Genomic DNA, 25,028 nt, shown 5'->3' on the forward strand with positions numbered 1-25,028 from the left:
GCTCTCCAAAAGTGCCGGGGAACTGAAGTTCTGGAGACACCGCTAATTTGCTGTGATGAATTGTGTGCATGCTTCAATGATCAAAACTGCAGCTGAGACCGATTATATTTAACAATCTAGATGGTTCCTGTAAAAAAAAAAAAAAGATCCAGGCATCTACTGTTATGTCTGGACAGGCAACCCAGTTTGCCGGTGATGGCAAACAAAGAGAGGGCATTCAGAAAAACGCATCCCCGCACCAGGTTTTACGAGCCCTTTCAGCCATAATGGTGGGACACGGTGGACTGCTTGCCTTCGGTAACACCTACATTATCGGGTTTGTGGTATGGCAGTCCCCTGTAGCCATTATGTTGGTATTCCATTCATGTGGCTCAGGAGCCTGCCAGCTGCATCACATGAATAGGGCTATGCTCAGATTTTCCATCTGGGTACTGCTTCCCATTTAGATGAACCAGAACCCTGATATTACAGTATGGTCATTTATGCATGGGAGTTTTAACTGAGGTTCGTTGCTCGCTGGACCCACACTTTCCTGTTGGGAATCTCTGCACCAGCGGTTTCCAAGCTCAAATCAAGTCCCCGCCCCTTTAAATGCTGCTTTGTAATTGGCTTACTTGGTAGAGCTTACTGTGAGAGAAAATTACCCCCCCCCCCAAAAAAAAACCAATTGCTGCGTAAAAAAGCAGTTTGAGAACCAAAAAAATATATATGGAGCAATCTGAAGAGGGGGGGGGGAATCCAAGCTCTCTCCAGAGCAAACAGTAGCCAAATATTCAACAGCAAGCAAAGCAACCACTGGCCAAAATCCTCCTGATGGAAACAGAACCAACAAGCCCAAAGAACCAATGCAGAGCCAGGAAACCCCAGCAGAAGCACAGGACAATATGGCAAGACCAACACAACCAGTGTCAAACCAGAGAATCCTCCAAGCCAAACCGAATAGGAATGCCGTTGCAAACCCAACACATGTAACATCAGATAATCCACCGCACAACCCAAGAATCTGAGGCAATGGCAAACCCAAGACTCCATGGCAAACCCGACACAAACCAATTTGAGCAAAGAACACAATGTTGCAGGCCAACAAAACCAAGCCAATACAAAGCACCGGGAAGACAAAGAAACAGTAAAATTAAAGAAAAAGACAGTCCTGGGAGCCTTAAAAAGATGGGTCCCGATATTCCCAGTTACTCCCTGATCTTTCTGGGATTTTTGGGACCCATTTTCCAGTATTCTGAAAAATCCTGGATACCACCTGGATACTCATACATATTCGGAAATTATGTATCAGGCAGTCATCACAATAGCACGGAAGGGGGAAATCAGCTGAGATTGAGACCACAGTGATTTTACCAGATCTCACATGCCACACTCTTAGAACCAAACCAGACTCAGAATCAGAAACACCTTTATTGGCATAAACATCATAAATTACATAAGGGTCAGGGGTCAAAGCAAATCTCCTCCTAGTAGCATAATAAAGAAAGTTTGCAACCAAGTCAATAATAATCCTATTCTTTGTTACAATAAGTTTACGGGTTTTACCATAATCCGATTGCCCCTCGAGCAATTGCAAGCTAGACTGTAAATAAATAGTGCGAAGGTCCTTATAGAATTTACCAACCCAGACAAGATGCTGGGAAAGCCATCATGAAATCTTCTTTGAACTTTTAAAATAGTAATAACAGCTACCCTAATACAGACTGCAGGTGCATGGGGAAGAAAATAACAGATTTTAATATTTCCACCCCTGCATTTTACCAGTTAGAACTGACACCCCCATGCCATTATTAATTTTGAAATAGAAGAAGGAGTTGGTTTTTATATGCCGACTTTCTCTACCACTTAAGGAAGAATCAAACCGGCTTACAATCACCTTCCCTTTCCCTGCCCACAACAGGCACCCTGTGAGGTAGGTGTGGCTGAGAGAGCTCTAAGAGAGTTGTGACTAGCCCATAGTCACCCAGCTGGCTTCATGTGGAGGAGTGGGGAAACAAATCCAGTTCACCAGATTAGTGTCCACCACTCATGTGGAAGAGTGGGGAACCAAACCTGGTCCTCCAGATCAGAGTCCACCGCTCCAAGCCACTGCTCTTAACCACTACACCACACTGGCTCTCAGACTGGAAAAAGACTGCCAAAAGATGGGTTCCCATCTTTTTTTCCTTACACATGGCAAGTCAGGGCACCACACTGCTGCAGTTGTTTCTTAAAAATGCTGGGGAGTTCCCATCATGAATCTCCCAGCATTTTGTCTGTGTCACATCAGCCTTCCTTTCCCCCTTTAAATCAGACATCCTGACACTGCCTGAGATATTTCCTATCAATATTATTGGAAACAGAGGTAAACTGTCCTTGATCTGAACTCACAGTCGGCAACAGAGCTCAGTTTCTTTGCAAGTCAAATCAGCATCTGAGAATCATTTCAAAGCGCTTCTTGGGCAGCTTTTCTTAACATGGCTTTGCAGAACAGCACTGCATCACAGCAGAACTCTTTAAATAACTTTAGTTCCTTGGCAAGATATTGAAAACACATAGCACTGTTGGCCATGTAAAGAAATCACAGGCTGAAATCCAATGTTCACTAACTGGGGGGACTCAGGTTTGAAACCCCATTCTTCTATGGAAGCTTACTGGCTTACTGGTGGGCCAGTCACAAACTCTCAGCCTAATCTACCCTTATGGTGTTATTGTGAGGATAAAATGGGGAACAGAAGAACAATGAAAGTGGAAGAAGGAGAGTTGGTTTTTATATGCCGACTTCCTCTACCACTTAAGGAAGAATCAAACGGGCTTACAATCACCGTCCCTTCCCCTCCCCACAATAGACACCCTGTGAGGTAGGTGTGGCAGAGAGAGCTCTAAGAGAGCTGTGACTAGCCCAAGGTCACCCAGCTGGCTTTGTGTGTAGAAGTGGGGAAACAAATCCAGTTCACCAGATTAGCCTCCGCCGCTCATGTGGAGGAGTGGGGAATCAAACCCAGTCCTCCAGATCAGAGTCCACCGCTCCAAACCACTGCTCTTAACCACTACACCATGCTGGCTCACCAGTTTGGGTCACCATTGGAGAGGAAAGTGGAATATAAATGAAGTAAATAAATTGCAGGCTAAAATCCTATATCCACTACCTTGTAAGTCCAACGAAACTCAGCAGGAATTACTTCCACATCGTTGAGCTTAAGACGCAGCTGCTTAGCCGATTAATGCACACTTGCTGTGGCAAGCATCATACCAGAAGAGGCATTCCTTCATACGTGTGTGTATGGAATGCTTCTTCTAAGAGGCCTGCCTGCAACAACTTTGGCAACTTCTGTATTAAAAAGTATTTAAAAACAAACGAACAAACAGCCATTCAATTAATTGGGGGTTCATTGGCCTAACCACCTAACAGTCTGAAGTGTGCAGCTGCAAAAAAAATATAACTACATAGTGCAGTTTTTATCCTGGCCTTCCTCCAGGGAGCTCGAGGCAACAACCACCCTGTGAAGTGAGGGCCGAGAGAGGATAACTAGCCCAAGGTCATGCAATAAGCTTCAGGGCAGAATGGTGATATGAACCTGGGGCTCCTGGATTCTCAGCCAATCCTGAAAATACACCACCCTGGCTCTGAAAACAATCGGTACACTGCCCAGTGACAGCTTAAGACAAAACTGTTGCAAACAGCTTGCAGGAGAATTTAGAAACAAACAAACAAAAGTCAGCCCTTTAAAGCTTGTCATTTTTATTGTTTCAGGTAAAGGTAAAGGTAGTCCCCTGTGCGAGCACCAGGTCATTCCTGACCCATGGGGTGATGTCACATTCCGACGCTTACTTGGCAGACTTTTGTTTACTGGGTGGTTTGCCAGTGCCTTCCCCAGTCATCTACACTTTACCCCCAGCAAGGTGGGTACTCATTTTACCGACCTCGGAAGGATGGAAGGCTGAGCCGACCTTGAGCCGGCTACCTGAAACTGACTTCTGTCGGGATCGAACTCAGGTCGTGAGCAGAGCTTTCATTGCAGTGCTGCAGCTTGTCACTCTGCGCCACAGGGCTCTTTTTTATTGTTTTACTTGGTAATAAATTAGGGGAATATTAGTCAAAATCAAGGGAACCATTCAAATATCTACACAGCTTGGTTTTGTTTATATTTTTCTTTCCCCAAAGGTCATCTCAAGAAGACAGAAGGAGGAGTCTTTGAGGGCAAATGAATGCCTGGTTTTTGATCTTCTAGAATTAAGGAGATACGGGCATTTGGCAATCCCTGACCTCTACTAACCGTAACAAACTTAATCAAAAGCTAACTGTGATTAAAGTGAATTGCAATAGTACAATAGCTTTCCCATATATTTGCTCTCTTTATCTGAAAACATAGCAACAGCAATACTTTCTGGCCTTCTATGGCAGCCCAGAATGTAACATGCTTGTTTAAGTCATCTTTTCTTAATTAGGACTCAGTAAGAACAGGGGCCTCTGGCATTAGTGTTCGTCTCTCCTGTTCGTGATGCGTTACTAGCATTCACAATTGTGCCTCCGGTTTGGGTTACTGTGTATTTTGTATTATTATTATTATTATTTTAGAAAACTATAAGATGCAGCATGTTGCTTTGTTTGACGGGCCTGTAGGGAACGCAAACCACTGCTGTTAACACTGCTGCTAAGCCTGCTGTCAGTTTTCAAAGGGTCAAGCAACGAAACAACACTTTGGTACATCTCAGACGTGTGGTGTCTTTCCTTTGCATGTTCTTCTTGAAAGTTTTTGCTGCCTGGCTCTTTCCAGCTTTCCTTCTCCAGTGCTCATACTCTACACAGCAGCATCTCCCTTAACTTCCTTCTTCATCCTCCCATAATGCGACAGCTTGTTCCACAGAAGCCCCATCAACTAGTTCACTAGTAGACATGCCATTCTAGTTCACTGGCAGTTGAGCACAGAGTAGGTTAATTTTCATTCTTACTGTACTTCACAACATGGAGGGGGGCATCAACCTAACTTAGTTGCCGTGAAAGTGGAGGAAGCCAAGGATGGACAAAAGGGTGACCATGAATTGGAAGGGCTATCCTATTTTAATATATGATACTATGACCACTGGGCTATTTACCCCAGGTTTGATGCAGATGGGTCCCCCCCCCCATTTCCCCACAGCACTGAGGTACATTTGTATACCTCCTGGGTTTTCCCAGGCTTTTCTCTGACCCTTCCCAAACCTGGAGAAAAGCTGCCAGACTTTTCTGGCCCCACTCATTCAGCAACTGTTGTTTCTTCCCTAGTCCCTGAAAACGATTCCATTTTTGGGGGTGAGAATTGGTATAAGGCAGCTTCATGTGTTCGTACTTCAGCAAAAGATCCTCTGCCTCCCCTGTACTCTATCACATCAGGGCAGCTCGGCCAATCACTGCCAGAAACTCTTACACAGCCAGGCTGGGAAGGACTTCTGGCTGAGAACGGACAAAGCTAGCTTAGATAGATCAGTGGCGTGACTCGGTAGGATGCAGCTTTATAATTCTGCATGCACCCTTGCCTCTCTACTGTGACATAATCGTCACCCATCCCCTCCCCTCTCAAACTCCACCTGCAACCAGCCACTCTGCAGGAGAAGAAAGGAGACAGAGCAAGACCCCTCCCCTTTGATCCACGGTCACCAATTTGCATCTGTTATCTGCCTCCAGTTTTTCTCCCCCTCCCCAACCCGCCCCCAAGTATGATGCATGTATAATAAATAAATTCATGGTAATGACGGTGTTACATCTATATAAGACACTGATACAAATCTATATCTAATTTCATCTATGTAACAAGGAATTTCATAATTAAACACCTTGTTATCCACTCTAAGCCCTCGGGGATAGGATGAGATATAAATCAATGGAGCCAAAAGGTATGAAATCTCATCACACACCGTTCTGAAAAGGTACACATGCACAAAAATGTGTTTTGTTTTGTTTTTTTAAAAATTACAACTTCTGACAAAAGATGAGTCCTCTGTGCCTGCATCTTCTTTATTGAGTACCCAAGGTTGGGTGGGATGAAAATATATCTATTTATCTATAGATATATCTATAGATATCAATCTAATATCTATTTAAATCATATATTAAACATGCACACACATTACAAATATATTTACATGTACAGGCAATATACAACAGGCCAGGCATGTAATAGGTTGTATATATTACCAATTACACCAATCTCTGGTGGTACTGTCTTAGGTTTTTATGCTGGGCTGTATATGTCTCCCGCATAAGTTGTGTACAAGTATCAACCTATTCAAACAGTTCTAAGAAATGCCACTGTGCTATTTTAACGGTTTTAAAATAATTGTAATTCTTATATAGCGCTTCAAATACATTATATAGTTTCATTATTTATATACATTTTTTTCATCCCACCCAACCTTGGGTACCCAACTTCTGTTTTCCAGGCTGGGTTCTAGTCCCCTCTTTTTTCTCCTGCATCTTCTTTACCACTGAGCAAAAGGGAAATTTTACTGCGTGCATCAACTCTGAACATTAAGCTACCTGCATAGAATTGTGCCCCAAATGAACGCCCAACGCTGCCCTCGGTCCCTTGGAGTCCGTCTTGTTTTCCTTGCTATCATCACAAAGCAGTTGAACAGGGCTCTAATGAGAGCGTTTATTGGCGTGTGTATATTTTATCGCATGCATCCCTCGCAGTTTTTGCAGCAGCAGAGGGAGCCGCATTTGCGCTGCCGCATCCAGAGGCGCCGGAGCTCAGGCTGGTCATTTGGACATTTACGACAAGGAATTGTGCTTTCGATAAACACAACTGATGCATATACATTGTCTTTTGGCTGCTTCTTCCTCCTGCCCATCTGTTGGGATGGCAAAGTGCCTGCACAGAAAGTTGGTTGGACCTTTGCCCTGGGGACATGAATGCCAGGCAACGATGGGTTTCGATGGGCAGCCGGAACATCAGCTCAATGCTTCGGGTCTTTCCTGCAGGAAGCCCCCTTCTCGATGCCAGTGCTGCCGCATTGGAAACACATGCCTCCTTATACTCGATCATACACGTTGGCATTTGGGTGCCCTTAAGTGCTGCCTTGAGATCTGGAGATCTTCCAGAATTACAACTGATCTCCAGGGGACAGAGGACCAATTCCCTTGGAGGAAATGATAGTTTTGGAGGGTGGATTCTGTGGTATTATACCTCACCGAGGTCTTTTTCCTGCTGTCCTCAAGCTCCACCCCCAAAATCTCCAGGAATTTCCCATGGAGTTGGCAACCCTAGAAGGGTGCTTGCATTCATGCTCTGTGAACACATGAACACATGAAGCTGCCTTATACTGAATTAGACCCTTGGAGCATCAAAGTCAGTATTGTCTACACAGACCGGCAGCGGCTCTCCAGGGTCTCAGGCAGAGGTCTTTCACATCACCTCTTGCCTAGCCCCTTTAACTGGAGATGCTGGGGATTGAACCTGGGGCCTTCTGCATGCCAAGCAGATGCTCTACCACTGAGCGACAGCCCCTCCCCAAATGCATCCATGATTCCACCAACGGTCTTCACTTAGCTCCCTCGGCCTCACCCCTCTCCATGTCTCCCCTCCCTGGGTATTTGACACATGTTCATGTGGGGTTATACACATTTTGGTAGAGTGAGTCACAAGAGTAGTATTAACAACATTCAAATGAAAAGGCTTCTTTAAAATGTTACAGGCCGGAAAGAGTACTTATTTACCAGCTCAATTTGTCATAGCCTGAAAGCTGTCAAGACAATCTTGTCAAAAATTATCACAGGCAAAGGTGCAAGGTGACATGAGAATGGGATGAATACATTAATTGATTAATATAGTTATCATGTTTGCAAACAACTCTTTCTGCCAATAGCTCAGGGCACCATCCACGGGGTTGTCCTCCCTACAACATAAGAACATAAGAAAGGCCATGCTGGATCAGACCAAGGCCCATCAACTCCAGCAGTCTCTTCACACATTGGCCAACCGGGTGCCTCTAGGAAGCCCACAAACAAGACGACTGCAGCTGCCCTGAGTTGTAGAATTACTGGAATAATTTCAGAATCAATGCATGGGCAACTGCTACACTTTACAGTTCTTTCTCATACAGGTTACCTGAGTCCACAAATCCATGAGCACATTTATTCGAACACCATGCAAAAAAGGGTGACTGGGTGAACTCATCTAGAGTGAACTCATCTAGATTTATTTGTGTGTGGCACCTTATTTAATATATGATTGTGGCAATTGGTCATGGGTAAGGGGGAGGAAAAGGCATAAACTGTAAAGTGTAAAAAAGCTGCACATGCACAGTAGGGTCTGAACAAAGCCCGATCATCAAAAACAAAACACTGGAAGATCACTAATCCAAAAACAGTATCAAATCATTTGGAACCAGTATCAAATCATTTGGAACCTTAAAAGGGGTAGGAAAGTTTTTTGAGTCTCCTGACATAAAACTAGCAAAAATTACCTCTGGGTTACTACCTTGAGGCACTACCTGTGGCTTACATGGAGTAGGAATCTGGCCACTCCAGCTGCTTATCTTGGGTCACAGAAGGGCTGTTCATATTAACCCTCATCTTGGTTAAACAATCCTGCTTCTAAAATGAGTTCAAGCTGTGATCTGACAGCATAGTCAAGGAGTCAAAGAGAGGAAAACCCCATTGAGGAATTCCAAAGCTTGGGGTGGGTGAGTAGGGAGGGGATCAGTATTTTCAAACACAAAAAAAATGTACTTTCATAGTGTTGAAAATGCTGGAACCGCAGAGCGTCTTCCAATACATAAAGGATCTGCAGCCAAAAAACAGACTGGAAGTGATGGTTAAATGCCTAGAGCGCTGTTAATTTTTAATTAATGTTAGTTATAATTATCTGTCTGTGCCTGACTGAAACCCAGTAACAGGGTTGGAATGGATTTTGTTTTCCTTGTAATTTATTAGTTTTATACCTAATAATAATTAAAAATTGAATAAAGTGCTCCAAGCAAATTCCGTAATAAACTTTTCTCCCCTTTCTGAAACACTATCTGTTCACAGCGACAAAATCTGTTCACAGTGACTGACTAATCCTGATTCTAAAAAAACAAGACCGATCTCTTATTAGGAAAACAAATGTAGTAATGGATTGTAGGATATATTTCCAAAGTACCCTGAAAAATATGAAACCAGTTTTAAAGGGGAGGAAAAATCATACCTCACTTGCAAAAAAGCAACAAAATACTATCTGAGGAATTAACAACTTCCGTCAAACCGAGAATGAGCTTGTGGTCGGTTTCCAGAAAGTGTCTCCGGAGGTTTCATTCCGAAGCCAAGCACAAATAGTAAAATACAACACAAGTTACGCTAATGAACAAGCCGCTTTTTATCACAGTCACAATTTAGAGTTTAGGTATTTGGTGAACCCTCTGCAAACAAAGGTTTGTTGTATCACTATTACTTGCGCATTCTGGGAATTTCCAATAAAACTGGTTCTTGTAGGTTATCCGGGCTGTGTAACCGTGGTCTTGGAATTTTCTTTCCTGATGTTTCGCCAGCAGCTGTGGCAGGCATCTTCAGAGTAGTAACAATAATAAATACATAAATACTACTCTGAAGATGCCTGCCACAGCTGCTGGCGAAACATCAGGAAAGAAAATTCCAAGACCACGGTTACACAGCCCGGATAACCTACAAGAACCAATGAACTCTGACCGTGAAAGCCTTCGACAATATGTCAATAAAACTGTTTGAAAACTATCGTATACCCTTGACTGAGAAATGGTACACTCCTTCTATCTGGGATGGTCGTCCTCTTCCACCAAGAGCGCAGCTTCGGGAGCTGTGGAGGGAGGTAGGGGACACCCGCCCAGCCAGCCACATCAGCCGAATCAATCCTGGCGATCAATGGGGTGACAGATGTCGCAGCCAGATTGCCTTCACATCCTGTTTGAAAACTATATAACTAAAACTCACACATAAATTTGGGCTGTAGCTGAGAGGTAAACACTTTGCAGGTAGTAAGCCTTAGGTTCAGTGCCTAGCATCTCTACTTAAAGGGTCTCTGGGCACTGGGAAAGACCTTTCTCTGGCTGAGTCCTTGGAGAGCCACTGCCAATAATGAGCAAGACAGAACAATGGTTGGCCACAGGCATAAGGCAGCTTAGTATGTTCATAAGTAAGGCGACATGTAGCTACAATGGACTGCTTGGAGGATCCATGTTGTTCCTCATGGTATCACTAATCTCTTTCTAAAGCAATTAAAGGATAAAAACATAAAAAGAACCCTGTGGATCAGAACAGTGGTCCATCTTGTCCAACATCCTGTTTTCTACAGTCACCAACCAGGCCACAAGTAGAGAAAGAGCAATTGGTATCCCCAGCAATTGGTATTCTCACTCCAAACATGTACACTTCATTTAGCCTTTAAGGCTAATAGCCCTTGAAAGACCCATTCTCCATGTCTATGCGGGGTCACCCCGACACCTATGACAGAGAGTTCCATAAGTTTATTATGCATTGTGCCAATCTCTTTTCTGTTCTGAACAGACTGTCCATCAACTTCATTGTATGCCCACGACTTCTAACTCTTTAGGAGAAGGAGAAAAAAGAAAAAAGGTACCTTTCTCCACATCGTGCATAACTATAAACTTCTATCATACTCCTACTCTTAACTGTCTTTTTTCCTAAACTGACAAGCCCCTTTCCAGCCTCTCAGGAAAGATGCTTCAACCCCTATTTTGATTGTCCTTTTCTGCTCTCTTTCCAACTTTCCGTCACCATTTCGAGAGGGTTCCAAAACTGTATCGTCCCAATGGGATAACATAAAGTCATCAGACGTTACATAGGAGAGGATCAACGGGAACTACCAAGGCATAGTTTCCCAGCCTGGGTGGAGAACAGAAAGGGAAAGGGAAAATCATTGGTATTAGATGAGTAAATTCTAGATTAGCTAGCTGAGGAGTCTATTCCCCCTTCTAATTCATAACTTTGTTAGAAGAAACACAACAAAGCTTTGATACTTTTTTAGAAGAAACACAACAAAGAGATTGGGTTGGATCCAGTGACTCTTTTTTGCCAAGCTGAGAACCCATAACGTTTTAGCAGAAGGAAGTCATTGGATTCAACCCGCTGGTTTGAAATTAGTGAATTTATGTTGAAGTTTCTTGCATTATGGTAACTTGTGATAAAATTGGCAAAACTCTATGGCATTGAAGTCTTTCCTCTCCCCAAACCCCGTCCTCCTCAGACTGTGCCCCAAAAACCTCCCACCGGTAGCAAAGAGGGACCTGGCAACGCTAGTCCATCAAGTCAAAAGCAATATGGAATTAAAACTGAGTGTTAAAGCCCGTACACAGGATATGACAGGTTGTACTGTTCCTCCCCTCCCTCCTCCCCCTGCTTTTTATTTGCCTTTTCACATTTGAAAAGCGAGTCTATGGTTCCCTACTGAGGAGAAAGTGAGGTAGAAAAAATATGAATAATTTAAAGTGTCAGTCAGACAGAGGAGAATAAGTGAAATCCTAAAAACACTTCCTGTGAGTAAACCCCACTGAACGGATTAGATTAGGATCATGCTCTAAAGTAAGCTAATAATCCATTCAAGTTTTGTCTTGCGTTTCCTCAAAAGAGCTCAGAGCAGAGTCCCTCCATCTATCTATCATGATTTTATTCTAAAGAGCCTAGGTAATGTACATACTTTTCCTCATCTTTATTTTATCCTATGACAACCCCATGGGATAAATTATGCTGAAGAAGGAATAACTGGCCCAAGAACACTCAGCTAGCCTCAGGGCCATGTGAAAACTTGAATCTGGGTCTTCCCAGTCTTAAGACTGGCGGTCTTACCTCTATACTGCATTGGCTCTCCCTCATTCTCCTTGCTTTCATTTTACCCCACAACCGCCCTGTGAGATCGATTAGGACAAGAGGAAATGACTGGCCCATGAACACCTAACAAGCTTTGAGGGCCAAATGAGATGATACCACGTCCCGAGACACCCCTTGGGACCCCCCTACACACAGTGATGCATTCTCATTTGAGAACTGAAATGGCTGTGTCAGCTCTTGAAAATGGTGCAGTGGGGAGACAGGAGCCCCTCATCCTCCTGCGCCATGGCCCCCATCAAGATTGGGGCCCCACAGGGTTTTGAAAAGTAAAAATCCAGGCTCTAAGATGGTGCTGCCCTGACCTGGATGGTCCAGGCTAGCCCGATCTTATCAGATCTCAGAAGCTAAGCAGGGTCGGCCCTGGTTAGTATTTGGATGGGAGACCACCAAAGAAGTCTTGGGTTGCTATGCAGAGGCAAGCAATGGCAAACCACCTCTGTCTCCTGCCTTGAAAACCCTACGGGGTCGCCATAAGTGGGCTGCGACTTGACGGGACTTTGCGCGCACACAAGATGGCGATTCATCCCCGTGGTGGACTCGGAGACACAGTATCATCTAGTTTCTTCCTCAGGGGTAACTGAACCCAGGCCACTCAGTCCAACATTACCACCACTTCTCCACAACGGCACTCATAACTTTGGTGATCTGCTTTTGGATTTAAAGAAGGCCTGTATTTGAAGAAGGCGCTGGCTACTTGCTAACCTCTAACACATTAAAGCGACTTCAGCTGACGGATACAAGGTTCGCTTGCTGGATTTCGGCAGGAGGCTGAAACTACAGTTGACAGAGAACACCTGGCCGTCACTCAACGCAATAGCTCCCTCTCCCTTAAAAAGTGTAACATGGTAATGTTTGACTTAACGGCACCACGCCATAAATTTTCCTGGCCCCACAGCACCCAAAAAACTCAAGCATTACACCTTATCTGGGAGGAGGAGACACTGATATTTCCTTACGAAAGGTAGCTGGAAGTTTTCCGCAATGTGCAGTTCTATCCTGACAGCCAATTCTCCCAGGAAAGCGCTGCAGATTTGGCGCCTTTGTCTTACCCCCGAAGGCTGACGCCGTCTCCTCCTAACACAAGACCAAATATCCAAACACCTGTGCTAGGAAGGAACTGGCAGGTAGCCTACTCTCACCATACCTGTCTCATCAGTGGGCTGTTCTATCCTTTGCTTTAGTTCTCCTCAATTGCAATCATTTAAGAGGAAACGGTATGATTAGCAGCACACAAGCAAACAGCAGGAACTAATCCTTTAAACACAAATACTTGAGCAGCTACGCAACAGTTCCTCACAAAACAGTGGGAAGGAAGATCAGAGACAAAACCCCTCCTCGAGTTTCCTGTAAATTCCCCTCGACTCATTCACAATTTGCTTAATGCAGTTCTTAAGGCAATTAAGAACGTAGGTCCCACCATCCTGATTAAAGTCTACAAAGCTTTGTCTTGGAGGTGAGCGATGATCTCACACTGTCTCCCAAGCAGGGAAAGAAAACAACAAGGTTTTTTGCAAACCTGCAAGGCTTTGAGGCACTTGGGCAACATGGTAGAAAACAGACCAGGCAGCAAAAATATCTCCTCCTCACTGGCTTTGAAGAAGTGATGATCTTGTGTAAGAAGCCAGCAAAAGGAAGGACAAAATTTTTGTTGGCCATTTCCTTAAATTCGTTCACCGAGCAGCAAACGAACACGTGCAACTCTTTGCAAAGAAAAAAAGAAAGCTGTGAATTGAAAACCCAAAGCAAGTCAATTGAGGGAAAAGAGTAAACGATTAAGATCTATAAATAAGAGTTAGAATTTGTGCACAATTTTAAAAATTAACTCTTATTCACCAAACACCAATAACAAGAAGCTAAACATACCTATATTTCTAAATATGGATGGATTTCATAGGTGTATGTGTGTGAGAGAATCAGACTAGGAACTGGGAGATCCAGGTCAAAATCCCCACTATGCCACTGAGGCTATCTGGATGACCTTGGGTCAGCCCAACCTACCTCATAGGGTTATTGTGACGATTAAATGGAAGAAATTAGATTATTGTAAACCAACAGAAGTCAGTTTCAGGTAGCCGGCTTGAAAGTTGACTCAGCCTTCCATCCTTCCGAGGTAGGTAAAATGAGTACCCAGCTTGCTGAGGGTAAAGTGTAGATGACTGGGGAAGGCAATGGCAAACCCCGTAAACATAGCCTGCCTAGAATCATAGAGTTGGAAGGGACCACCAGGGTCATCTAGTCCAACCCCCTGCACAATGCAGAAATTCACAACTACCTCCCCCCACACCCCCAGTGACCCCTACTCCATGCCCAGAAGATGGCCAAGATGCCCTCCCTCTAATGAACTGTCTAAGGTCATAGAATCAGCCTTGCTGACAGATGGCCATCTAGCCTCTGCTTAAAAACCTCCAGGGAATGAGAGCTCACCACCTCCCAAGGAAGCCTGTTCCACCAAGGAACCGCTCTAACTGTTAGAAAACATGGTGGGATGTGACATCACCCCATGGGTCAGTAATGACCCGGTGAATGCACGGGGGACTACCTTTACCTTTTAAGCTGCTTTGGGTCTGCATTATTGAGAAAGGTAGGATATACATGAATAAATACATGCTAAAGTTTTGTTGACACACTGAAGTTCAAGGGCAGGCAAACTCTGGCATGCATCCTGAATGGTGAGTGTCCTGCCAGCAGGGCCGGCCCCTGGCTCCATCACAAAGCGGGGTCAAGCCAAGTCAGGCTGGAGGAGAGCTCTGGCATGATGTCACCATCTGGAGCTTCTTCTGGTCCAGCCCCCCCGCACTGTACAGGTGTGCAGCATTGCTGCTCAATATGTTTAAACACGTGGTGGGTGCCTGACTTTGCCAGCTGCGTGTGTGGCACCTCCATCCTGCTGAAGAGCAGAAACCATTGCCATTGCCAGCTCCCCTCAAGTGAGACTGCCTCTGGGGCCAGCATAATTCTCATTCCCCCCAACTTTTGTTTGCTGGCACTCTGACATTTTCACAGGTGTTTCTTTTAGTACTTGCACAAAAAAGGTTGCCTACCCCTGCTGTAGTATGGCCAAGAAATCACGCTCAATGGGGTTATGCAGATAGAAGCTGGCTCATCTCTCCACCCCCACCCCGTTGAGGTTTATGGTAAATGGCTTGCAATCAGGGATATCAAGGGGAAAAACTTAAGCCTGCTCTTGACTTTGGCTAGTCTGGAATCATAGAATCGTAGAGTTGGAAGAGACCATGAGGGTCATCTAGTCCAACCCTCTGCACAATGCAGGAAATTTAATGCAGGAGAGCCAGCGTGGTGTGGTGGTTAAGAGCAGTAGTTTGGAGCAGTGGACTCTAATCTGGAGAACCGGGTTTGTTTCCCACTCCTCCACATGAGCTAATCTGGTGAACTGGATTTGTTTCCCCACTCCTACACACAAAACCAGCTGGGTGACCTTGGGCAAGTTACAGCTCTATTAGAGCTCTCTCAGACCCATCTACCTCACAGGGTGTCTGTTGTGGGGAGGGGAAGGTGATTGCAAGCTGGTTTGAGTCTCCCTTTAGTGGTAGAGAAAGTCGTAATATAAAAATCAACTCTTCTTCTTCTACAACTACCTCCCCCCCACACACCCCCAGTGACCCCTGCCCATGCCCAGAAGATGGCTAAAATGCTCTTCCTCTCATCATCTGCTGAAGGTCATCTAGTCCCTACATAAAGCACCCTCAGGAGATTAGCGGTGTAAACGGCTGAATGATATCTGTTTACCGTTAATGACTTTCTGTAGATGCGAAAGTGATAAGGACAATGATAATCCAGGGAGTCTGTTATGGGGAGCTGAAAGAGAAGCACGAGGATTGACAGGTTCGATTCCCTTCCCTGTATCCGAAGCTGTCTCTAACTAATATTTAAACATCAGCCTTTTTAATAGCTTCAAAGGGATTCCCCCCCAACAAAATATACCTTCCCAAAGAAGATTTCAGTACACACTGCCCTAGTCAAGGGTCCTTGCAAAATGTGGGTTCTTGCTCTGCTGTACAGGCCCTATAGCGCTGGGCATTTTGCTCAGCAGAAGTCTACAGAAACGGTATGCCTCCAACCATCGCTGCATTCTGTGCTATCATTGCTCTGCAGTCATAATTCACGACTGGATTTCCTGATTGGACAAGACAATCCCCTTGCAAACGGCTGCTATAGTGCAGCGATAGAGCAGTCTCCAACAATGTGTGGATATAGCCACGCGTCAGGTTTATCACCTATGCTGCACATAAGTTTCCAAGAAACTTGGTCAGTTAGTAAAGAACGCAGTACAGAACTTGAATAGAATCACAGAGTTGGAAGGGACCACCAGGGTCTAGTCCAACCCCCTGCACAATGCAGGAATTTCACAACTACCTCCCCCGCAACACCCCCAGTGACCCCTACTCCATGCCCAGAAGATGGCCAAGATGCCCTCCCTCTCATGAACTGCCTAAGGTAATAGAATCAGCACTGCTGACAGATGGCCATCTAGCCTCTGCTTAAAAACCTCCAGGGAAGGAGAGCTTACCACCTCCCAAGGAAGCCTGTTCCACTGAGGAACCGCTCTAACTGTTTGAAAATTCTTCCTAATGTCTAGATGGAAACTCTTTTGATTTAATTTTAACCCATTGGTTCTGGTCCGACCTTCTGAGGTAACATGCGGTTAAGAGGAGATATGATAGAGGTCTATAAAATTATGCATGGCACAAAGAGAGTGGACAGAGAGAAGCTTTTCTCCCTTTCTCGTAATACTAGAACGCAGGGTCATCTGCTGAAGCTGGAGGGTGAGAGATTCAAAACAGATAAAAGGAAATATTTCTTCACACAATGCATAGTTAAACCGTGGAACTCTTAGCCCCAGGATGTGGTGAGGGCTGCAGACTTGGAAGGCTTGAAGAGGGGAGTGGACATGTTCATGGAGGGCTATCCATGGCTACTAGTCAAAGTGAATACTCGTCATTATGCATACCTATTCTCTCCAGGATCAGAGGAGCAGGCCCATTATATTAGATAATGTGGAACACAGGCAGGAGAATGCTGCTGCAGTCGTCTTGTTTGTGGGTATCCTTGAGGCACCTGGTTGGCCACTGTATGAACAAACTGCTGGACTTGATGGGCCTTGGTCTGATCCAGCATGGCTTTTCTTATGTTCTGGAGAACTGGCTGGTCCAACAACCCAGTTCTGTTTGGGACCATTTTTGCTTAACTTGTTCAGGCCAACAGAAATTCACAATGATCTTGGTGAACAGTTCTCAACTGGAACTCGGCGATTGACACAGCCTCCTAACCTTCCCAACTGATAATCACTTCACCGCACGGTGCCTGTGCTTGGTGGACCCAGCGCTGCTTCTGTACATGTGCACATATTCTGACAGTATAATAAACCGAGTTCTTCTGCTATTGAATTTCCAAGCGAATCCTCTACAATGAATAAGCAAATCAGCTGGCTGTCAGGGAGCTGTCTGCAAGGCACTCTACAGTTACAGATCAATTTGTAAGAGAGGTAAGTGGAAATCCTCTCTTTATTCAAAAGACTTTTCTTTTTCCTCTCCGTTGTATGAAGAAGGATAAATTCAATTTAAATTTAACTGCGCAGCTAAGTAGACACTTTCCCTATGTCATTAAATAAATTCCAAAATGTGACATAGAAGAATTTGTGACATCAAAGTATTACCAACTATGGGCAAATTTGCTTCCATGAACTGTGCCAAATATTTGACTAGTGGAAGACTTTCATCACATTTTCAGGTGGTTTAAGTCTTACCAGATCTAGATCTTATCTAGTGGATGAAGGATGTCTAAAATTCTTTTTGATAAAAAAATGGCTTGGTCTCTTGTATTTATCTATGCACCAGTTTTGAAAAGATATATACTTTCTATGTAGACCTATGTTGGAGCATAACTTTGCATAAGACCATTTTCCTAGATAAAAATAAGTTCTGCTTAGAGGGGGAGGAAAGCATGCATACACCTCACACTATGGAGCATGTTTATTTTGCCACATTCGAACATACCAGGGAGCTCCTCACATACTGTTAACAGTTTCCACACACGTACATGGGGCAAAACAGACATGTGCATGATTTTCACACAATACATGGATATACACGTTTCCCCTATACCTTTGTAGGTCTTCATGCACCCTTGACCGCTGCAATTCTGCTAGTAGTGAGTGCTGAATTCAGCTGCTATTTATACCCATACCATAATTCAGATTATGAGCACTTAAAATAGTTCCTTGCAAAACCTCTACAAAAGAGCACTTGGGTTGGGATGTTACAAGAACTACCCATACTGGATCAAGCCAAGGGCCCGTGTAGTCCAGCAGTCCGCTTCCAAAAGCAGCAGATGCCCCGCGAAGCTGACAAGCAAAGCAAGATGGAGATCACTATCCCCGGGTGTTAGTTCCCGAACTTACTGAAAAAGAAGAGTTGGTTTTTATATGCCGACTTTCTCTACCACTTAAGGGAGACTCAAACCGGCTTACAATCACCTTCCCTTCCCCTCCCCACAACAGACACCCTGTGAGGTAGGTGAGGCTGAGAGAGCTCAAAGAGAGCTGTGACTTGCCCAAGGTCACCCAGCTGGCTTCATGTGTAGGAGTGGAGAAACAAATCCAGTTCACCAGATTAGCCTCTGCCGCTCATGTGGACTGAGGAATCAAACCCGGTTCTCCAGATCAGAGTCCACCGCTCCAAACCACTGCTCTTAACCACTACCCCATGTTGGCTCTCTGAATAGCTGTCTCTGAACAGGGAAATCACATTTAACTGCTGCAGCAAATAGCTGTTGCCACATCTATCCTCCATGATTTGATCCAATCCTTTATTTCAAAGCCACCCTAAGCATGCTTAGTAGACTGAAGTCAGTAGCTAGTCTCTAAAAGCAAGCCAGTTTAGGATCAAAACCACAAGTCATTAGCAAGGATTTAGTTATTTGTTTTTGGCAACTGATCAGATTATTTTAAAAGGTTAGCCCGGTGATCCAATGTGCACCCACTCTGTTTTTATTAGCTCTGCTGACATTTTCAGCAGAGACCATATTAGCAAGAACCAAGTGGGGGAGGGGAGGAATAAAGATACATACACACAAACACTCACACATGAAAGCTTGCTTTCCCAACTCCATTGTTGTCTTATGCAAAACCGAGTGACAGGGACATGCAGATACCCAACAAAAAAAAATCTGCTGACTTTATTAAAATATTAACAAGGTATAGTTAAAACTTTTGTACACTTATGCAAATGAGATTGCCAGAACAAGGGGAAGGAAGACGATCCCCCTGGGAGAAGGAATATAAAATCAACAAAGTGAAAAGATCAACCATCCCTTCTGTAGTGTGACAGCACCACACACACAAGGCAGCAGCTTGGGGATTGAGGAAGATAAATTTTTAAAAAAACACACCACACAGACACACACAGACAGAAAACACAACCCTCCAAAGTTTAAGTACATCACGGTCGATACAGCTAATAGATTTAAATGAGGCAGAACGCCCCGTCCCATAAAAAGACGATATTTACCAAGGGGGCTGGCAGCAACAATTTTGGGAGACACGCTAATGCATAAAAGACATATAAGGAGGAAGGACAAGAAATGAGAATTTTGAGAGTTGATTTCACACACACACACACACACACACACCCTTTTAAAAAAGTTAAAAAACTGGATGCAGAATCCAAACTGGGGCGGTGAAATTTTGAGAGGATTTGTGTACCAGAAAGAGGTCCTCCAGGACACAACATTGAAGGTCAGAACTGGAGGTTTCGACAGAATTTCTGCCTACAGTGGATATTGTCACTCCCTGGAAAACTCCTTCTATTAAGAGTCAAAAACGCATCTGTTCAGCCACAGATTGCAGGAACAGGAGGGTGCACGCGTCCAAGAGGGAGTTCCGGAGTCCTTGTGCCCCAGGCTGGCCTAAGGTATCTAAGAGCGTCAGGGGAGCACGGACCGCAGCTGTCGCTGCCACCCCCACCGAGGAACTGCAATACAGGTTTTCACCTGCACATGTGGATAGCAGAGCTGCCAGAGGTTAGGGGGGGGGGTTGAGCCAGAAAGTCTGGGCAAGGCCCAGTTTTGCTGCCAGCCGGAGACTAGCGCGCACATTTGGTAGAAGGCAACATCTGGCAAGGTGTACGGGGAGGAAGCGGCAGATCCCAAAGCACACCTCGGGGAGGAAACAGTCCCGGGGCTCTGGAATCGAGCCGCAAAACTAAGCCTGTAAAGCATTCATTTTAAAGCATTCTTAAGAGCCCAAGGCAAGAGACTTAGATGGGCTTGACGTTTTCCTGGCCACAGCAGGTAAACTGCCATTGACCACAATCACCTGCCCCTGAGAAATTGATGAGCAGGAGAGAAAAAATACCTCCACCGTGGCACTCTGGAAATTTCCCCATGTCTCTATTGTCTTTACCATAGAAATTCCGGGAAATTCCTAGAGCTACGCCCAGAGGTGAAGTCAAATCCTCCCCAAGTTCCACCTTCCCCAAGTACCACCCTCTAAATCTCCATGCATTTGGCTGAGACAATGCTGACAACCCTAGCCTTAGGCCTTGTTCTCACAAATGGCTGTGGAAGTGGATTTCAAGACTGCATTATGAAATTTTATATTCTGATGCCTGTGAGCTGGTTTATGGATGCTCAGTGCTGAATACTGGGATATCACTCATTCAATAGATAAATAAAAGTAAACCAGTTTCTAGGCTGTACCATGTCTGGCTGCAGGTTGGATTTAAATGATCTGTACAAGAAAAAAAACAACCTTTATACAGAAAACTAGCATGCCAGGGAGCTGCCTGTATCACGGCCCTGATCCTATTCAAAATTACCTCCCCAAAAGTGACCCTATAAAAGTCAAGCAAATACCAATTATATTGAAAAAACAAAAACATTTTTGACCTTCACAAGATTTGGGGGGGGGGGTCAATTATCTTCATCAGACAACATCCAATTCTAAACTAGACTCATATGAAGGGGGGAGTGGAATGCAAAAGAGAATGTTAAAATGTTACTTGATTTTTTTTGTATGCTAATCTTTGCCTGAATTATTAACCAATGGGAAGAAATTATTTACATTGTGCTTGGCATGGACCTGGCGGTGCATCGCCATGCTACTGTCAAGAGAAATCCTCAGAGCGAATGATTAGAGTTGTCGGGTCTTATTTATTTATAATGCCTGTACTCCAAGGACCCGTCTTTGAGACTGCACCCAGAGAGAGAGACAGAGAGAGAGAGAGACAGAGAGAGAGAGAGACAGACAGACAGACAGAGAGAGAGAGAGAGAGAGAGAGAGAGAGAGAGAGAGAGAGAGAGAGAGGAGAATTTTCTGATGTTCCAAGAAAGAAATAGGAAGATGTCCTCACAGATGGCACTACCAAAAGACTGCAGATTTGTATTTAATCCTGGTTAGTTTTGGTTGAAGGTACCTGAAGTTCCGTCTGAAAGAAGAACTTCTGCGGGCACTGCGAACAGTCGTAAATTTTATCCTCTTGCCCGTGGACAGCAAAGATGTGCTGCTGCAATTTATTTGCCTGTACAAAAACTGAAAAGAACAACAACTTTGTCAAACGACAGACACCTAGGACAACTTGTGAACACCCAAACACATGCAATTGCCTTACACCAAGCTCTCCTGACTCTGGCTAGTAGCCGTGCTCAGGCTAAACCTTTTCCTATACTTACAGAGCTATTCTACACAGAGTTACACCATTCTATGCCCATTGGCTTCAATGGATTTAGAAGGGTGCAACTCTGCTTGGGTTTGTACTGGTAGGATATGAGACGTTCTTCAGATTGCAAAAGCCGGGGATTGAATCTAGGACCTTCTGCGTTCAAATCGTGTCCTCTCTCCTGGAGCTACATCCTCTCCTCCAATCAACTTTGGCCTGGTGTTGCCAGATCCAGAGCTAGGGTTACCAGGTCCCTCTTCACCACCGGCGGGAGGTTTTGGAGGTGGAGCCTGAGGAGGGCGAGGTTTGGGTAAGGGAGGGACTTCAATTCCATAGAGTCCAATTGCCAAAGCGGCCATTTTCTCTAGGCGAACTGATCTCTATTGGCTGGAGATCAGTTGTAATAGCAGGAGATCTCCAACTAGTACCTGGAGTTTGGCAACCCTATTCAGGGCCACCTACCAATATCTTAACCAAGATTAAGAGAGTGGGGTACAGGCTGTACCACAAGCCCAATCCCTGCTCCTCCCCGACTTGAGCAAAACCTTTGCATTTCTACCATGGTACAAGACTACATGTGCATAGCTAACCATGGTTATCACTAATGAGCATAAATTTACCATCAGAATTTGAAACTCAGGTTTGGAGCCCAATGTGGCACACTGGTTAAGAGTATTGGACTAGGACCAGGGAGATCTGGATTCTAATCCCCACTCTGTCATAATAGAAGAACACTCACTCTCTGCCTAGCCCAATGGTCTTTAGCTCAAAGGTTAAGATCCTCCAGTGGGTCTCAGAGCCTCACCTTCTGGGTAGCAAGCCTCTACAGGGCTGCCATTTTTTTACTGCCTTGAGGAGAACCTTCTATAAGCATCCAATTGTAGACAGCAATGGATTCCCGCCTTCTGTCCCTCTTTGTACATAGGCTGGGAGCAGGTGAGATCACAGAGGGTGGAGAAGATTCCTCCATAGCTCTGGCTCTTGGCTTCCTCCTCATTATGGTAAACCTCCTACTACTCATCTTGTATTTCAGGTCCCTGGTTCTCTTGATTCACTGGCCTCATTTCTAGCCTTGACATCCGTGAAGTCATAACTCTGGCCTCCTCTTCCTGTCACATGACTGTGACCTCATGGGGCTTCCTCTCATGTTTGCAGCTCAGTGGGCCCTGGATCTGGAAAGGCTGCTGCAAAGATCACTGGCCTAAACTACACAGTGTTGTCATGTGGGTGAAATGGGAGTATGGGAGAGAGCTATGTTTGCCATACAGTGCTGAGCAGGAGTCGGAATCCAGGTCTCTCGTCTCCAAATCCAACACAGTGCTGCACTGAATGATTTCGATATACTATATTAACTATTCATTAAGTGTTTGTACCAGAAGAGCTGACGGCAGAAAATTCTGCAAGGTAGAAGGGAAAAAAGCCCTCCCTCCAGGTAGCTCTGCTTTTTGACAGATGATATTCTAAAGCTTTCTCAAGTACAGTATTTCTCCCCCCACCACCACCACCTTCTTTCCAAGGAAAGGAATACTGTATTTTAAAACTCCCCTGTGTGTCATTTCCGGATCAAGCCATGCACACAGAGCCTTGTCTAGGGCCGACTCTCTTACCTGTAAAACAAACAGGGCATTTGAATGTGCCTCCCATCCCCTCGAAGCTGTGCTCAATCAGGTGACACAGGAGCTTTGCCGGAGAGTCAAACATCTGGTTACACAGCTTGCACTCATGATTGATGCCTTCCTCTGCAAGGTTCAAATGATACAACTTGTTAGTGACACAGCAGATTAGCGTCTGAAATGCAGTAGTTGGCGAGAAATCACAGGGCTGGGTTGTGCGGCTTCCCAGACGCAAAGACGCTGCAAAATTCGACGGGCCGCCTTTTACAACAGCATACACTTGTACAATGCATTCAGGTGTACAGCCGCAAGTCAGATTTTGGGAGGCACTTCTGTTTTCAGATGTGATGGAAGTGACATCATGATCAAACCGCCAGTAACATACACTCTTGTGTCCTGGGCTTGTGATAAAACCATGCCTCTCCCCTTTGGATTCCTTTTTGTAGAAAAAACAGAATGACTGCACCAACAACACTCACACAAACGTACACACATGTGTGTATGTGTATTCAAACCATGTTTTAAATTAATTTTAAATACAGGTATTCAATCACGCAAGGTCACTGGAAAAAAATAGGCTGGTTAAAATGAATATATTACCAAAGCTAACCTGCTCATTTCAAATTTTATCAATTTATATAGATGAAAAGACTTAAAAGAATGGCAGAGAATGATTAACAACTTAATCTGTAGTGGGGGGGAAAGCCAAGAGTAAGATTTAAAATATTATAAGATGAGGTGGAAAAAGAGGTGGTTTAGCATTACCAAATATAAAGCTGTACCGTCAAGCAGCCATATTAGCTTGGTTGACGAACTGGATATCCCAACCGAAGGACAGTAAAATTGGAAACAATTGATGCATAAGAAGGTATATGTAATTATCTATGGATTAAGAAATCATTAAGAACAATTCAGATCTAAGATGGGAAACACGTTTTGAGAGATGGTCTACTGAGAATATACTATCAGCGCAGAAGTGAAATAAGTCCTCCAATATCGCCACTGATATTTCCAGTTGATGCCTACTGTTGAAAGAAGCATAAGAACGCTGGCAGGAAGTCCTGCTGGTGCCGAAGCCCCAAACTGCCACTGCGGTCCGAGGGGGGCAGCATACGTGGCACTATGCCGGCATCTGTGCCAGTTTGCACAGCACTAGTGGCACGGAGACCTGCGTAGAAGTCATGCCGACTCCAAAGAGCCTTCATTCCCCCCTTCAGGAATGCACTGTAAGAGTTATTGTGAAAGCACTGTAATGAAACCTAGTATAGAAACAAATTATTAGGAATGTATGTAATAAGTTATATATAGAGATGTTAAATTTACCAATTGTTCCTGTGTGTTGTAACAATAATAAATTCTTTTAAAAAGAAAGGAAGGGGGGGGGGAGAAACCAGGCCGAAATGCCATCTTTAACTCAATTTGTATTACAACAGCATCAGGCAAGAGAGAATGATAATATTACAAAAGAACATGAGTCTTGATCAGAGGGCACGAGCTGGCCAAGGTTTTACTATTTCGGCTTGAAAGGCGACGAACAATAGCTATTTTTTGCCCTGAATTGTAAGCTTTCAGAATTTTCATTGCAACCTGGATTTGTTTTTGATATGCTTGTACAGAAAACATCCTAAACCCTTCACAGCCCAGATTCAGCTTTCCCAGTAGGTGGTTTTTACAAGGAATGTTTCCCTTGTATACCTGTCATTTGTTGCATAAGATTTCGATACACGTGTCCTCATGTGCCAATTATAGCCCTCGAGTTGCCACCTACTGGTTGTCATCTTGCTCAAAGTTGCCTGCTAGGCATCTCCCAGAGCTTATTTTCAGTAGTGAGGGAGATGCAGCCTTTAGAAGGCCCTGAAAGGCAGTTTTATTTGCTAGAGCTTTTAATGGAGTTCGAGGTTGCAGATATTTCTTTGGGGAGGG

General features: G+C 44.5%; 1 protein-coding gene across 2 annotated transcripts in view; it reads right to left on the reverse strand.

Annotated features, from left to right (window-relative positions):
- The window catches only part of ZNF423 (zinc finger protein 423), a 278,862-nt gene that overhangs the window by 22,513 nt on the left and 231,321 nt on the right, over positions 1-25,028 (reverse strand). For both annotated transcript variants that reach the window (XM_056862230.1, XM_056862229.1), the window contains 2 exons: positions 23,100-23,231; positions 21,250-21,365 (listed from right to left, as the gene is read on the reverse strand). In XM_056862230.1, the coding sequence (XP_056718208.1) occupies positions 21,250-21,365; positions 23,100-23,231 (248 nt within the window). The remainder of the gene's footprint in view (positions 1-21,249; positions 21,366-23,099; positions 23,232-25,028) is intronic.

This window comes from Euleptes europaea, chromosome 17, assembly GCF_029931775.1.
Source record: "Euleptes europaea isolate rEulEur1 chromosome 17, rEulEur1.hap1, whole genome shotgun sequence".
Classification (NCBI taxonomy): Eukaryota; Metazoa; Chordata; class Lepidosauria; order Squamata; family Sphaerodactylidae; genus Euleptes; species Euleptes europaea.